General features: G+C 43.3%; 1 protein-coding gene across 1 annotated transcript in view; it reads left to right on the forward strand.

Annotated features, from left to right (window-relative positions):
• Positions 1–693: 693 nt before the first annotated feature.
• Positions 694–15390, forward strand: part of LOC135509096 (netrin-G1-like) — a 194617-nt gene continuing 179920 nt past the window's right edge. Inside the window, exon 1 of the mRNA XM_064929422.1 lies at positions 694–1946. Coding sequence (XP_064785494.1) covers positions 1695–1946 — 252 coding nt within the window. The 5' untranslated portion in view covers positions 694–1694. The remainder of the gene's footprint in view (positions 1947–15390) is intronic.

The following is a 15390-nucleotide window of genomic DNA, read 5'->3' on the forward strand; positions in this document are numbered from 1 at the left end:
ACACCCCAACCTGAGACCATACAAACTGATTGCTTGATGAAGATACAGCCAACAGGTTGGCTCCACCCCTCCACACCATCCCCGACCCATCGTTGAACTCTTCAAAAACATTTAACAACAATCAACACTTCTGAACAACGTTACCCTCTGACACACTCTCAACCTTTAACCAGAAAAACAACAGCCTGGTCACACAGCAGTGACTGTAGCTTCTCCCTGGTCACACAGCAGTGACTGTAGCTTCTCCCTGGTCACACAGCAGTGACTGTAGCTTCTCCCTGGTCACACAGCAGTGACTGTAGCTTCTCCCTGGTCACACAGCAGTGACTGTAGCTTCTCCCTGGACCCACAGCAGTGACTGTAGCTTCTCCCTGGTCCCACAGCAGTGACTGTAGCTTCTCCCTGGTCACACAGCAGTGACTGTAGCTTCTCCCTGGTCACACAGCAGTGACTGTAGCTTCTCCCTGGTCACACAGCAGTGACTGTAGCTTCTCCCTGGACCCACAGCAGTGACTGTAGCTTCTCCCTGGTCACACAGCAATGACTGTAGCTTCTCCCTGGACCCACAGCAGTGACTGTAGCTTCTCCCTGGTCACACAGCAGTGACTGTAGCTTCTCCCTGGTCACACAGCAGTGACTATAGCTTCTCCCTGGTCACACAGCAGTGACTGTAGCTTCTCCCTGGTCACACAGCAGTGACTGTAGCTTCTCCCTGGTCACACAGCAGTGACTGTAGCTTCTCCCTGGTCACACAGCAGTGACTGTAGCTTCTCCCTGGTCACACAGCAGTGACTGTAGCTTCTCCCTTGTCCCACAAAGACCAGTAAACGAAGAGGAATAACTGTAGTCTGAAGCTGCTCACACACAGTATCATGGAGCCCCCGCTTCCCACCTATTGAAGTTGGGAACCGTCTTTCCAAAGTACTTTCTGTCCATCTTCTCTCTGTCCATCTTCTCTCTGTCCATCTTCTCTCTCTGTCCATCTTCTCTCTGTCCATCTTCTCTCTGTCCATCTTCTCTCTGTCCATCTTCTCTTTCTGTCCATCTTCTCTCTGTCCATCTTCTCTCTGTCCATCTTCTCTTTCTGTCCATCTTCTCTCTGTCCATCTTCTCTCTGTCCATCTTCTCTTTCTGTCCATCTTCTCTCTGTCCATCTTCTCTTTCTGTCCATCTTCTCTCTGTCCATCTTATCTCTGTCCATCTTCTCTTTCTGTCCATCTTCTCTCTGTCCATCTTCTCTTTCTGTCCATCTTCTCTTTCCGTCCATCTTCTCTTTCCGTCCATCTTCTCTTTCTGTCCATCTTCTCTCTGTCCATCTTCTCTTTCTGTCCATCTTCTCTTTCTGTCCATCTTCTCTTTCCGTCCATCTTCTCTCTGTCCATCTTCTCTCTGTCCATCTCCTCTTTGTGTCCATCTTCTCTCTGTCCATCTTCTCTTTCTGTCCATCTCCTCTGTGTCCATCTTCTCTCTGTCCATCTTCTTTCAGTCCATCTCCTCTGTGTCCATCTTCTCTCTGTCCATCTTCTTTCAGTCCATCTCCTCTTTGTGTCCATCTTCTCTCTGTCCATCTTCTTTCAGTCCATCTCCTCTTTGTGTCCATCTTCTCTCTGTCCATCTCCTCTTTGTGTGAGTACAAAGGGACAGTAAAAACCTGCCACTTTGTCACGATAGGACGGACAAAAGAGAAACCTGCGATGCGTTGGCCGGAGATTTTGACACTGCAGGCGGTGTGTGTGTGTGTGAGTGTGTGTGTGGCCATGCAGCAATACCCAGCTGCTTGGTCCCACTATGACGTGTGTAAGAGTCGGATCTACACAGAGGAAGGGTTAACGTGGGACTACATGGCCTGTCAACCAGAAGCTACAGTAATGACCAAGTACCTGACCGTCAGCCTGGACCCGCCCAATATCACCTGTGGAGACCCACCTGAGACATACTGCACACTGGTGAGTACCGTGATGGTGAAAGATACACACATGAACACACACACTTGTATGGACACACTGGGGCGGTAGGTAGCCTAGTGGTTAGAGCGTTGGACTACTACCTGAAAGGTTGCAAGATTGAATCCCCGAGCTGACAAGGTTAAAATCTGTCGTTCTGCCCCTGAACAAGGCAGTTAACCCCACTGTTAACTAGGCCGTCATTGTAAATAAGAATTTGTTCTTAACGGACTTTGCATGCACATGCACACATCGTTGGCTGTGATGAATGAGAAGGTAGGTTCCAACCCACGTACTGTGCTGAGTCTCTGACTGGACTGCACTATACTGTACTGGACTTGGTGAACTGGACTGGGCAACAAGATGAATGGACTCGTACACCTACACAACGTGCATACACACATACTGCTGTGTGTGTGTGGATGTGTGTGTGTGGAGGGGTGACAGTGGAATAGTGTTGTTCTTGGAATAGATCCCCATGCTGCTCTTGTTGTTTGACGCCTGTATAGTACAGTGAGCAGGAAGTTGCCCCGCTGTGTACGGTGATATCATGAGTAGATGGAGATCTTTGATTAGAATGAGGATCTGCACAGTCTGTCGTTAAAATAAAAGTGGCTCCTGAAAGCTCTTTTCCTTCTCAAACTCCAGATGGCACAGAGACATTTAGTAGCTCGGCAAGATGAAAGAGAGAGAAGAGCGTCGCCGAGTAGGAGGGTATGTGTGTGTGTGTGTGTAAGATATTCTGTTTTTATCTGTTGACATGCTTAGCGGGCACACAGTCCTGACTGGTACTCCTGGCCTTAGTCTCAGAAGCCTCCCACAGTTACTATGGCAATGTGGAGAGCTTGTTCTGTAGATGAGCTCGTGTCAGCCAATCACAAGGCCCCGTGCTGCATGCTCGGGACAAAGGAACTAATTCCCTACCGCCAGACTTCCAGAATTTCATCATGACTAGATGGATAGGAGAGCAGACTTGGTCTCTGCACCTCTGTCCTTGTGTCACCAATACCATTATGTCTGTCTGACTGTCTGTCTGTTTGAGGACAATGCTGTTGGCTCATTCAAGCAGCTTGCTGATCAGTAACATCACAAGGTAATGTCGATCATGTTACCAAAAAACAATGAATCTTTCCTTCTTTTGTAATTCCACTGAGATACCTTTCTGATTCCTCTGTGATTCCTCTGTGATTCCTGTGTGATTCCTCTGTGATTCCTCTGTGATTCCTCTGTGATTCCTCTGTGATACCTCTGTGATTCCTCTGTGATACATCTGTGATTCCTCTGTGATTCCTCTGTGATACCTCTGTGATACATCTGTGATTCCTCTGTGATTCCTCTGTGATACCACTGTGATTCCTCTGTGATACCTCTGTGATACATCTGTGATTCCTCTGTGATTCCTCTGTGATACCACTGTGATTCCTCTGTGATTCCTCTGTGATTCCTCTGTGATACCACTGTGATTCCTCTGTGATTCCTCTGTGATACCACTGTGATTCCTCTGTGATTCCTCTGTGATTCCTCTGTGATACCACTGTGATTCCTCTGTGATTCCTCTGTGATTCCTCTGTAATTCCTCTGTGATTCCTCTGTGATTCCTCTGTGATTCCCGTATGATTTTCTGCATCCCTTTGCTTCCAGTTGAATCCTTATCCTTACTTTGGAGAACTACTTCTGCCAAGATACAATGTGCCACATAGGAGTTTGAGGTAGTGTGTGTGGAACAGCATAGGACAGGTCATGACATTACAGGACAGAGACAGGACAGATACACAGGACAAGACAGGACAGATACACAGGACAGGACAGGTCATGACATTACAGGACAGGACAGAGACAGATACACAGGACAGAGAGACAGGTTAGGAAAGGAGACAAGTTAGGAAAGGGAGATAGGACAGAACAGTACAGGACAGAGAGACAGGACAGAGAGACAGGACAGAGAGACAGGACAGAAAAGGGCAGGAAGACAGGACAAAACAGAGATACAGGAAAGAGACAGTACAGGCCAGTACAGGACAGGACAGAGAGACAGGACAGAGACAGGAAAGAGAGACAGGACAGGACAGAGAGACGGGACAGAGACAGGAAAGAGAGACTGGACAGGACAGGACAGAGAGACGTGACAGAGACAGGAGAGGGCAGGAAAGAGAGACAGGACAAGACAGAGAGACAGGACAGAGACAGGAAAGAGAGACAGGACAGGATAGAGAGATGGGACAGAGACAGGAAAGAGAGACAGGACAGGACAGAGAGACGGGACAGAGACAGGAGAGGACAGGAAAGGAGGGCAGGGAAGTACAGAACAGTACAGGACAGACAGGTCAGAGAGACAGGACAGGACAGAGAGATCATACAGGACAGGAAAGTACAGAGAACAGGACAGTACAGGACAGATAGACAGGACAGAGAGACAGGACAGGAGGACAGGACAGTAGAGTACAGAACAAAGAGACAGGACAGCAAGACAGGACAGTACTGGACAGAGAGACAGGATAGTACAGTACAGGAGAACAGGACATGACAGTACAATACATGACAGAGAGACAGGACAGGGCAGTACAGTACAGAGAGACAGGACAGTGAGACAGGACAGGGCAGTACAGGGCAGTACAGAGAGACAGGACAGGTTAGGACAAAGAGACAGGACAGAACAGGACAGGAGGACAGCAAAGTACAGGACAGTACAGGACAGAAAGACAGGACAGGTTAGGACAAAGAGACAGGACAGAACAGGACAGGAGGACAGCAAAGTACAGGACAGTACAGTACAGGACAGAAAGACAGGATAGTACAGGGGAGAGAGACAGGACAGAACAGAACATGAGTACATGACAGGTTAGGACAAAGAGACAGGACAGAACAGAACAGGACAGGAGTACAGCAAAGTACAGGACAGTACAGTACAGGACAGAAAGACAGGACAGGACAGTACAGGGCAGAGAGACAGGAGAGGACAGTACAGTACAGGGCAGGGTAGGACAGAGAGACGGGAGAGAGAGACAGCACAGAACAGGACAGGACAGAGAGACAGGACAGGAAAACAGGAATACAAGCCAGAGAGACAGGACCAGACAGAGAGACAGAACAGCACATAGAGACAGGATATAGCAGGACAGAGAGACAGGACCAGACAGAGAGACAGGACCAGACAGAGAGACAGGATATGACAGGACAGAGAGACAGGACAGAACAGGACAGAGAGATAGGACAGGACAATACAGGACAGAGACACAAGGCATATCAGGACAGAGAGAGAGAGACTGAACAGGACAGGAAAGGAGAGGACAGGAGACGACAGTTGAGGACAGGATAGGACAGAAGAGGACAGGAGAGGACAGGAGACGACAGGAGAGGACAGGAGGGGACAGGAGAGGACAGGTGAGGACAGGTGATGACAGCAGAGGACAGGAGAGGACAGGAAAGGGCAGGTGAGGATACGAGAGGACAGGAGAGGAGAGGACAGGAGAGGACAGGTGAGGACAGGTGAGGAGAGGAGAGGACAGGAGACGACAGGTGAGGACAGGAGAGAGGACAGGAGACGACAGGTGAGGACAGGAGAGGAGAGGACAGGAGAGGACAGGAGACGACAGGAGATGACAGGTGAGGACAGGAGAGGACAGGAGAGGACAGGTGAAGATAGGAGAGCACAGGAGAGGACAGGAGAGACAGGTGAGGACAGGAGAGGACAGGAGACAACAGGTGAAGACAGGAGAGGAGACGACAGGTGAAGACAGGAGAGGAGACGACAGTTGAAGACAGGAGAGGAGACGACAGGTGAGGACAGGAGAGGAGAGGACAGGAGACGACAGGTGAGGACATGAGACAACATGTGAGGACAGGAGAGGAGACGACAGGTGAGGACAGGATAGGACAGAAGAGGACAGGTGAGGACAGGAGACGACAGGTGAGGACAGGAGGGGACAGAAGAGGACAGGAGAGGACAGGTAGGGACAGGTGATGACAGCAGAGGACAGGAGAGGACAGGATAGGGCAGGTGAGGATAGGATAGGAGAGGACAGGAGAGGAGAGGACAGGAGATGACAGGTGAGGACAGGAGACGACAGGTGAGGACAGGAAAGGAGAGGACAGGATAGGACAGGAGAGGAGGCGACAGGTGAAGACAGGAGACGACAGGTGACGACAGGTGAGGACAGGAGAGGAGAGGACAGGAGACGACAGGTGAGGACAGGAGAGGAGAGGACAGGATAGGACAGGAGAGGAGACGATAGTTGAAGACAGGAGACGACAGGTGAGGACAGGTGAGGACAGGAGAGGAGAGGACAGGAGACGACAGGTGAGGACAGGTGAGGACAGGAGAGGAGAGGACAGGACACGACAGGTGAGGACAGGAGAGGAGAGGACAGGAGACGACAGGAGATGACAGGTGAGGACAGGAGAGGACAGGAGAGGAGAGGACAGGAGACGACAGGTGAAGACAGGTGAGGACAGGAGAGGACAGGAGAGGACAGGTGAGGACAGGTGAGAACAGGAGACGACAGGTGAGGACAGGAGAGGAGAGGACAGGATAGGACAGGAGAGGAGGCGACAGGTGAATACAGGAGACGACAGGTGACGACAGGTGAGAATAGGAGAGGAGAGGGCAGGAGATGACAGGTGAGGACAGGAGAGGACAGGAGAGGAGAGGACAGGAGACGACAGGTGAAGACAGGAGAGGAGAGGACAGGATAGGACAGGGGAGGAGACGACAGGTGAAGACAGGAGACGACAGGTGAGGACAGGTGAGGACAGGAGAGGAGAGGACAGGAGACGACAGGTGTTGACAGGTGAGGACAGGAGAGGAGAGGACAGGAGACGGCAGGTGAGGACAGGAGAGGAGAGGACAGGAGACGACAGGAAACGACAGGTGAGGACAGGAGAGGACAGGAGAGGACAGGTGAGAATAGGAGAGGAGAGGAGAGGAGATGACAGGTGAGGACAGGAGAGGAGAGGACAGGAGACGACAGGTGAAGACAGGAGAGGAGACGACAGGTGAAGACAGGAGAGGAGACGACATTGGTGAGGACAGGAGATATTATTAGTTATTATCAGACACCCTGTAGTTATTATCAGACACCCTGTAGTTATTATCAGACACCCTGTAGTTATTATCAGACACTCTGTTGTTATTATTAGACACCCTGTAGTTATTATCAGACACCCTGTAGTTATTATCAGACACCCTGTAGTTATTATCAGACACCCTGTAGTTATTATTAGACACCCTGTAGTTATTATCAGACACCCTGTAGTTATTATTAGACACCCTGTAGTTATTATTAGACACCCTGTAGTTATTACACCCTGTAGTTATTATTAGACACCCTGTTGTTATTATCAGACACGCTGTTGTTATTATTAGACACCCTGTAGTTATTACACCCTGTTGTTATTATTAGACACCCTGTAGTTATTATTAGACACCCTGTTGTTATTATTAGACACCCTGTTGTTATTATCAGACACCTTGTTGTTATTATCAGACACTCTGTTGTTATTATCAGACACCCTGTTGTTATTATTAGACACCCTGTTGTTATTATTAGACACCCTGTTGTTATTATTAGACACCCTGTTGTTATTATTAGACACCCTTTTGTTATTATTAGACACCCTTTTGTTATTATCAGACACCCTGTTGTTATTACACCCTGTTGTTATTATTATACACCATGTTGTTATTATTAGACACCCTGTTGTTATTTTCAGACACCCTGTAGTTATTACACCCTGTTGTTATTATCAGACACCCTGTAGTTATTATTAGACACCCTGTAGTTATTACACCCTGTTGTTATTATTAGACACCCTGTAGTTATTACACCCTGTTGTTATTATTAGACACCCTGATGTTATTATCAGACACCCTGTTGTTATTATTAGACACCCTATAGTTATTATTAGACACCCTGTTGTTATTATCAGACACCCTGTAGTTATTATCAGACACCCTGTAGTTATTATCAGACACCCTGTTGTTATTATTAGACACCCTGTAGTTATTACACCCTGTTGTTATTATTAGACACCCTGATGTTATTATCAGACACCCTGTTGTTATTATTAGACACCCTATAGTTATTATTAGACACCCTGTTGTTATTATCAGACACCCTGTAGTTATTATTAGACACCCTGTTGTTATTATCAGACACCCTGTAGTTATTATTAGACACCCTGTAGTTATTACACCCTGTTGTTATTATTAGACACCCTGTAGTTATTACACCCTGTTGTTATTATTAGACACCCTGATGTTATTATCAGACACCCTGTTGTTATTATTAGACACCCTATAGTTATTATTAGACACCCTGTTGTTATTATTAGACACCCTGTTGTTATTATTAGACACCCTGTTGTTATTATCAGACACCCTGTTGTTATTATTAGACACCATGTTGTTATTATTAGACACCCTGTAGTTATTATTAGACACCCTGTTGTTATTATTAGACACCCTGTTGTTATTATTAGACACCCTGTAGTTATTATTAGACACGCTGATTTGGAAGGACGATGTGTAAAAACATTGAGCTCTTTCCTGTGGGGTTGTGTGCTGTAGTGTTTGATACTCTCTCTGTGTCGATCTGAGGTAATGAATATTCACACAGAAGATGAATAAGGCTTGTGTACAGTAGTAGATCGTCGCTTCAGCCAAGGTTCATTCCATTTAGAGAAAATGACATGATTTCCATATTGTGTAACGAACAAGACAGACATATAAAGGATCCATTGTATATTGGATTGTTTCCCCCATTGAATTCCTCGAGGTTATTTGATTCGTTACATATAAAATTAAAATAGGTTCACGTTTCACATTAGTTGGCAAACACTTTACATTTTAAGTTACCTTATTACTATGTAACTAAACAGTAATAACTACAGTAGTTAGAGGTATTACTATGTAAATAAACAGTAATAACTACAGTAGTTAGAGGTATTAATATATAAATAAACAGTAATAACTATAGTAGTTATTGAGGTATTAATATATAACTAAACAGTAGTAACTATAGTAGTTACAGGTATTACTAAGTAACTAAACAGTAATAACTATAGTATTTAAAAATATTACTATGTAACTAAACAGTAATAACTATAGTATTTAAAAATATTACTATGTAACTAAACAGTAATAACTATAGTAGTTAGAGTTATTACTAAGTAACTAAACAGTAATAACTATAGTATTTAAAAATATTACTATGTAACTAAACAGTAATAACTATAGTAGTTAGAGTTATTACTAAGTAACTTAACAGTAATAACTATAATAGTTAGAGTTATTACTAAGTAACTTAACAGTAATAACTATAATAGTTAGAGTTATTACTAAGTAACTTAACAGTAATAACCGTAGTAATAACATATTAGTTACCATGTTATTACTATGTAAACACAGTGATAGGGTTGTAAGGCTATCAGTTATTACACAATTGGGACAGGGACTGTGCAATTGAAGGTTTTTCCACATGTATAATTACTGACGTTAATACACATTTTCTTGTTCTACTATGTAAATAATGTTTTGTAATTACATGTTTGAAAATTACCTGTGAATTGCCATGATAATAACTTGACCAGAAATGAAAGACCAGAAAGGTGTCACTACTATCGAATCCACATGTAATACAATGTTGATTAATTCCCTATAACCTAGTAACAATTGTTGCTCGGCACACCCCGTCATTAACTACCGGTAAATGTTTTATTTGTTTATTTCCATGCTATGACCTGGCTCAAAGGCTATACCGAATCAAGTGTAATGTAAACAGTTATGTACAGTGCATTCTGAAAGAATTCAGGCCCTTTGACGTTTTACAGGTTACAGCCTTATTCTAATACTGATTAAATAGTTTTTTCCCCCTTATCTACACACAATCCCCAATAATGACAACAACAACATGACGTTGGCCTCTTTTGACGTTGGCCTCTTTGGGTGCAGCAAGCCCCATCCCCCTCTCCCTGCCTCCCCCTTGTCTCCTTCAACTATGTTGCTGTGGTCAGAGAGACGTTGTAAATTCCTGAGGATCTCCTCATGGACACACAGTACAGAGAGAGTAGATTTTCATGGAGAACAAAGGAAATCCTTCCACCTCACAGAACTTGAGGTACGAACAAATTTCATGTTCCGGAGAAAGTGTAAAAGATTGTTGAAGAATCCAGCTACGAACTGGTCCGTTTGTCACAACTTGGGAAGCTCATGGGAGACGGTGTGGCCACATTACCATAACGCTGTTTATATAATAACCTCAGAGGTTTACATCTAATTGTTGTATAAGATGAATGAGTGAGTATGATACTGTTTACACAATTTTACAATGTGATTTTGGACCGTTTAATGAAGGAAAACTCAAAAAGGGAATTTCAGTTAACTAAATCAGAGGACTGAAAAGAGAAAGGGCTGTCCCAGGACGCCTGACCCTGCCTTCCAAATAAAACCACCACTCGGGTTTTCGATCAGCAGACCGAGCTTACCTCAATTACGAGATGGCTAAAGGTTGCAGACCATGTTTTTCTCCATTAGGAGGACAAAGGTTGTAAACCATTGCTGAATCTTTTAACCATACCACATGGTTAAACTCTTAGACTATCGATACCAACAGAATAAGAACAAGTCTTTGATATTAATTACTAGTCTGCAGGAATTCGGTATCATTGAACGCGAAAAACGACAACCACCGAAACATACATTCTGTCACTTTGAACTATCCAATATAAGAGAGAGAGAGAGAGAGAGACGGAAAATTCTACAAAAGAAATAAACTTTTCACCAGCGATCGAGACGACACACTGAGCTTAAATATATATCTTGATTGCAATTGTTCCCGAATGAGTGAGCAAAGGATTAGCATTTCAATTGTTATAATTATCACTCTGTCGACCCTCACTTAAGCAAAAGGGGAAGTGGGGGTCGACTAACAAGCTGCCATGCAGGTTTCGCCCACTAGGGCACATTCTCCTATCATTTCATGTAACCACATTTACCTTGTTTGTTTATGCATTCCTGTGAATTACTTAGTTAGTAATAAAAAAATGATTTAAGACAATTGATGTATGGATGACTCATAGTGAAGACCGGGTTCGTGCAGATAACAAACCATTTACGACGTTTGGAATGAGACTAACGTGAGGGAAAGTAAATAATTAATTCATTCGAAGACTAATTGATCAGATAAAATATTTGAAAAGTTATTTTAGGAAATGATAACTTTGTAATCTGAATATTATTTTTTTGGTACCCGGACTTCCTAGTAATTACGGTTACATGATTAATCAGTCTAATCGCGTAATAACTAATTACTGAGAATCTTTGATAAAAACTATCAGTCTTCAGACATGACAAACTGTTACTCATTAAAATCTTTGAAATTGTTGCATGTTGCGTTTATATTTTTGTTCAGTATACATTGCACCGTTGCACATTACAGAAATAGCATCCATTTTGGATGAAGACAGAGAAGAAGTGGAGAAGTGAGAGGTTTTACTCAGTCCAAGATCTGTCCATGAAGATAAGCCCACAAAGTGAAGAATTTTTGTAAATAGAATATGGCTTCCAGTTTGCATGAAGACAGAGAGGAAGAGGCGAAGTGAGAGGTTTTAGTCAGTCCAAAATCTGTCCACGAAGATGACGCAAAGTGAGGAATTTTTGTATGGATCAATGATTTGGTCAACAAGAAATGTAACTGCTAACTTGCTACGTGAGGTTTATTTGATTAAAAAAAACAAGGTTTGTATGGTTAGGTTGTTACAAATACATTGATATAAGTGGACGCACGTAACACTTTAACACGAACAAATACTTGTCATAGCGATTGACCGAGGGCTCATCATGAATATAACATGTTTAACATGGTAATTGCCATTGAGGTAGTCAACTGGGTTGGGATTCCTATGAGTTGAAAGCATTCAGCCAATGAAGGAGGACATTTGGTACTTTAAAACGGAGACGCCCATGCTGTCACAGATGCTATAATGACACCGATCCAAAGATGAGTCCTCTATCTATCTCTGTGACTTGTTGTTCACATGCACATCTGCCCTCTCATTGGCTAGAATGGTCCCGCCTGATCTCGCCTCCTCCCTCCATCTTTGAGGAAATGTATTTCCATTGTTAGAGTGGTCACTGTAATAGACAATGGACAATATGTATACATAAAGAATACAAATATATCTGCCTCAATGCCCCCCTATGGCCGTGGGCCCCAGGGCTTCAGCCCCTGTAAGTTTATGCATTAATCAGGCCCTGGACTATGCAACTTTTGCAAGACCACATTTTTCACTTGCTGTCGCAAAAACAATGATTTATAGGCAACTTCAACTTCTTCAATTCCATCATTATTGGGTTAAAATACACATATACAGTACATTTGTGAACAGCCATCCACAACCACCACAATCAATAAGGCACAAAAAGATAAATGAGAGAGCAGCAGTGTGATTCACATCAATACGCTGTGTAGATACTCCCTCACGACGCCAGGACAGCGGAGTCAATCACCACCTTCCGGAGACACCTGAAACCCCACCTCTTTAAGGAATACCTAGGATAGTATAAAGTAATCCTTCTCACCCCCCCTCCCCTTAAATGATTTAGATGCACTATTGTAAAGTGGCTGTTCCACTGGATGTCATAAGGTGAATTCACCAATTTGTAAGTCGCTCTGGATAAGAGCGTCTGCCAAATGACTTAAATGTAATGTAAATGTAGATATCAATAATAAGTGAAATCCGTATTGCCGTAGGCTACACCACTGCTGTCATCCTTACCTCCAAGCGTTTATTTATTAGGGCTAGATGCAAAAACCAGAGTAGACACATTTGCAATTTTAACGCAACAATTTTTGTGACAAAAACTGTTGTTAGAGTTGAAAATGTGACGGAAACACATTGAAGTTTAGCTTTTTATTCGGTACATAAACTTTTGTGCACCTTTGTAACAAGTCAATTTGGTAATGTTCTTATTTTCTTTTGCGGATTTTAGAAAATTCTAATGAAAATCTGTCGCCAATTGGATGGAAACCTAGCTATTGAGAAAACAGTTTTTTTTATACCAAACATCCCTTTTGAATTCAAAATGTTTCCTATAATTAATCATCTCATTTCTCTAACGTATCTTTAATCTGATTACAATATTGTTGCTGGTAATGTAGCTGATTACAGTTACATTTTTATATTTTTTATAATCCATTACCTGTAACAAAGGTTATTACATTATAACTACGTAGTAGTTATTAAGGTTATAACCTACTGGTTTTCACTTTACATTAAGTTGCTTCCTCCTGGGTAGGTACGTGACAAATACAAGTATATCCTTACAAGTATATCCTATGTATCTTAGACTTTGAGCCAGGTCATAACACAAAAATAAACTACTTGAAAATGACTTTGAGTTAGTTACTAACCAAGTTTCCATCCAACCTTTAAATGTAAGTAAAATGTGTAAAAATGTCAGACAAACCATGTAATGGCTGATGGAAACTTTCCAAATGTCAACAAAACATTTAATGTCCTGATGGAAACTTTCCAAATGTCAACAAAACATTTAATGGCCTGATGGAAACTTTCCAAATGTCAACAAAACAAAATATGTCAGGATTTTTTTGGGTGTATATAAAATTAATTATGTGAGAAATGTCAGTGGAAAAGCTAATGCGCTAAATATTTATATAATAACCATTATAACGATCGATGTAAACTTGGAGTCACGCGATTACATGTCAAGTGATCCTCCCACTATGGCTCGTCGGGAAAGCATGCAGTTTATGAAATGAAAGATGAAATAAGTGGCGGCAGGGTAGCCTAGTGGTTGGAGTGTAGGGGCGGCAGGGTAGCCTAGTGGTTAGAGTGTAGGGGCGGCAGGGTAGCCTAGTGGTTAGAGTGTAGGGGCGGCAGGGTAGCCTAGTGGTTGGACTAGTAACTGAAAGGTTTCAAAATCGAAACCTCGAGCTGACAAGGTAAAAATCTGTCGTTCTGCCTCTGAACAAGGCAGTTAACCCACTGTTCCTAGATCGTCATTGAAAATAAGAATTAGTTCTTAACGGACTTGCCTGGTTAAATGAAAAAGTGATGATGAACTTCCCATGGTGGTGAAAATGCAAGCTGATGATCTCGTTTGCTCTTTTCCAATTAATATCGAGGGTCTTATTCTGGTAACATGATCGCGGATGCTTGGCTGCCTTCTGACAAATATGAATTATCTCGCTCTTGTGTCCATAATAATTTCAACATGTAGGCTATACATGCATTCTAGACAACAGCACGCCGATATCCATGCGCTGTTGGCTAGAACGCAGGTGCCTTTAATAAATCCTTTTGTGACGAGGGGGCAGTATTTTCATTTTTGGAAAAATAACGTTCCAGTAGTAAACGGGATATTTTGTCAGGACAAGATGCTAGAATATGCAGATCATTGACAGCTTAGGATAAATCAAATCAAATCAAATTGTATTTGTCACATACACATGGTTAGCAGATGTTAATGCGAGTGTAGCGAAATGCTTGTGCTTCTAGTTCCGACAATGCAGTAATAACCAACAAGTAATCTAACTAACAATTCCTAATCTACTGTCTTATACACAGTGTAAGGGGATAAAGAATATGTGCATAAGGATATATGAATGAGTGATGGTACAGAGCAGCATAGGCAAGATACAGTAGATGGTATCGAGCACAGTATATACATGTGAGATGAGTATGTAAACAAAGTGGCATAGTTAAAGTGGCTAGTGATACATGTATTACATAAGGATGCAGTCGATGATATGTACAGTATATACGTATGCATATGAGATGAATAATGTAGGGTAAGTAACATTATATAAGGTTGCATTGTTTAAAGTGGCTAGTGATATATTTACATCATTTCCCATCAATTCCCATTATTAAAGTGTCTGAAGTTGAGTCAGTCAGTGTGTTGGCAGCAGCCACTCAATGTTAGTGGTGGCTGTTTAACAGTCTGATGGCCTTGAGATAGAAGCTGTTTTTCAGTCTCTCGGTCCCAGCTTTGATGCACCTGTACTGACCTCGCCTTCTGGATGATAGCGGGGTGAACAGGCAGTGGCTCGGGTGGTAGATGTCCTTGATGATCTTTATGGCCTTCCTGTAACATCGGGTGGTGTAGGTGTCCTGGAGGGCAGGTAGTTTGCCCCCGATGATGCGTTGTGCAGACCTCACTACCCTCTGGAGAGCCTTACGGTTGTGGGCGGAGCAGTTGCCGTACCAGGCGGTGATACAGCCCGCCAGGATGCTCTCGATTGTGCATCTGTAGAAGTTTGTGAGTGCTTTTGGTGACAAGCCAAATTTCTTCAGCCTCCTGAGGTTGAAGAGGCGCTGCTGCGCCTTCTTCACGATGCTGTCTGTGTGAGTGGACCAATTCAGTTTGTCTGTGATGTGTATGCCGAGGAACTTAAAACTTGCTACTCTCTCCACTACTGTTCCATCG

Source organism: Oncorhynchus masou, chromosome 3 (genome assembly GCF_036934945.1).
Source record: "Oncorhynchus masou masou isolate Uvic2021 chromosome 3, UVic_Omas_1.1, whole genome shotgun sequence".
NCBI classification, from domain to species: Eukaryota; Metazoa; Chordata; class Actinopteri; order Salmoniformes; family Salmonidae; genus Oncorhynchus; species Oncorhynchus masou.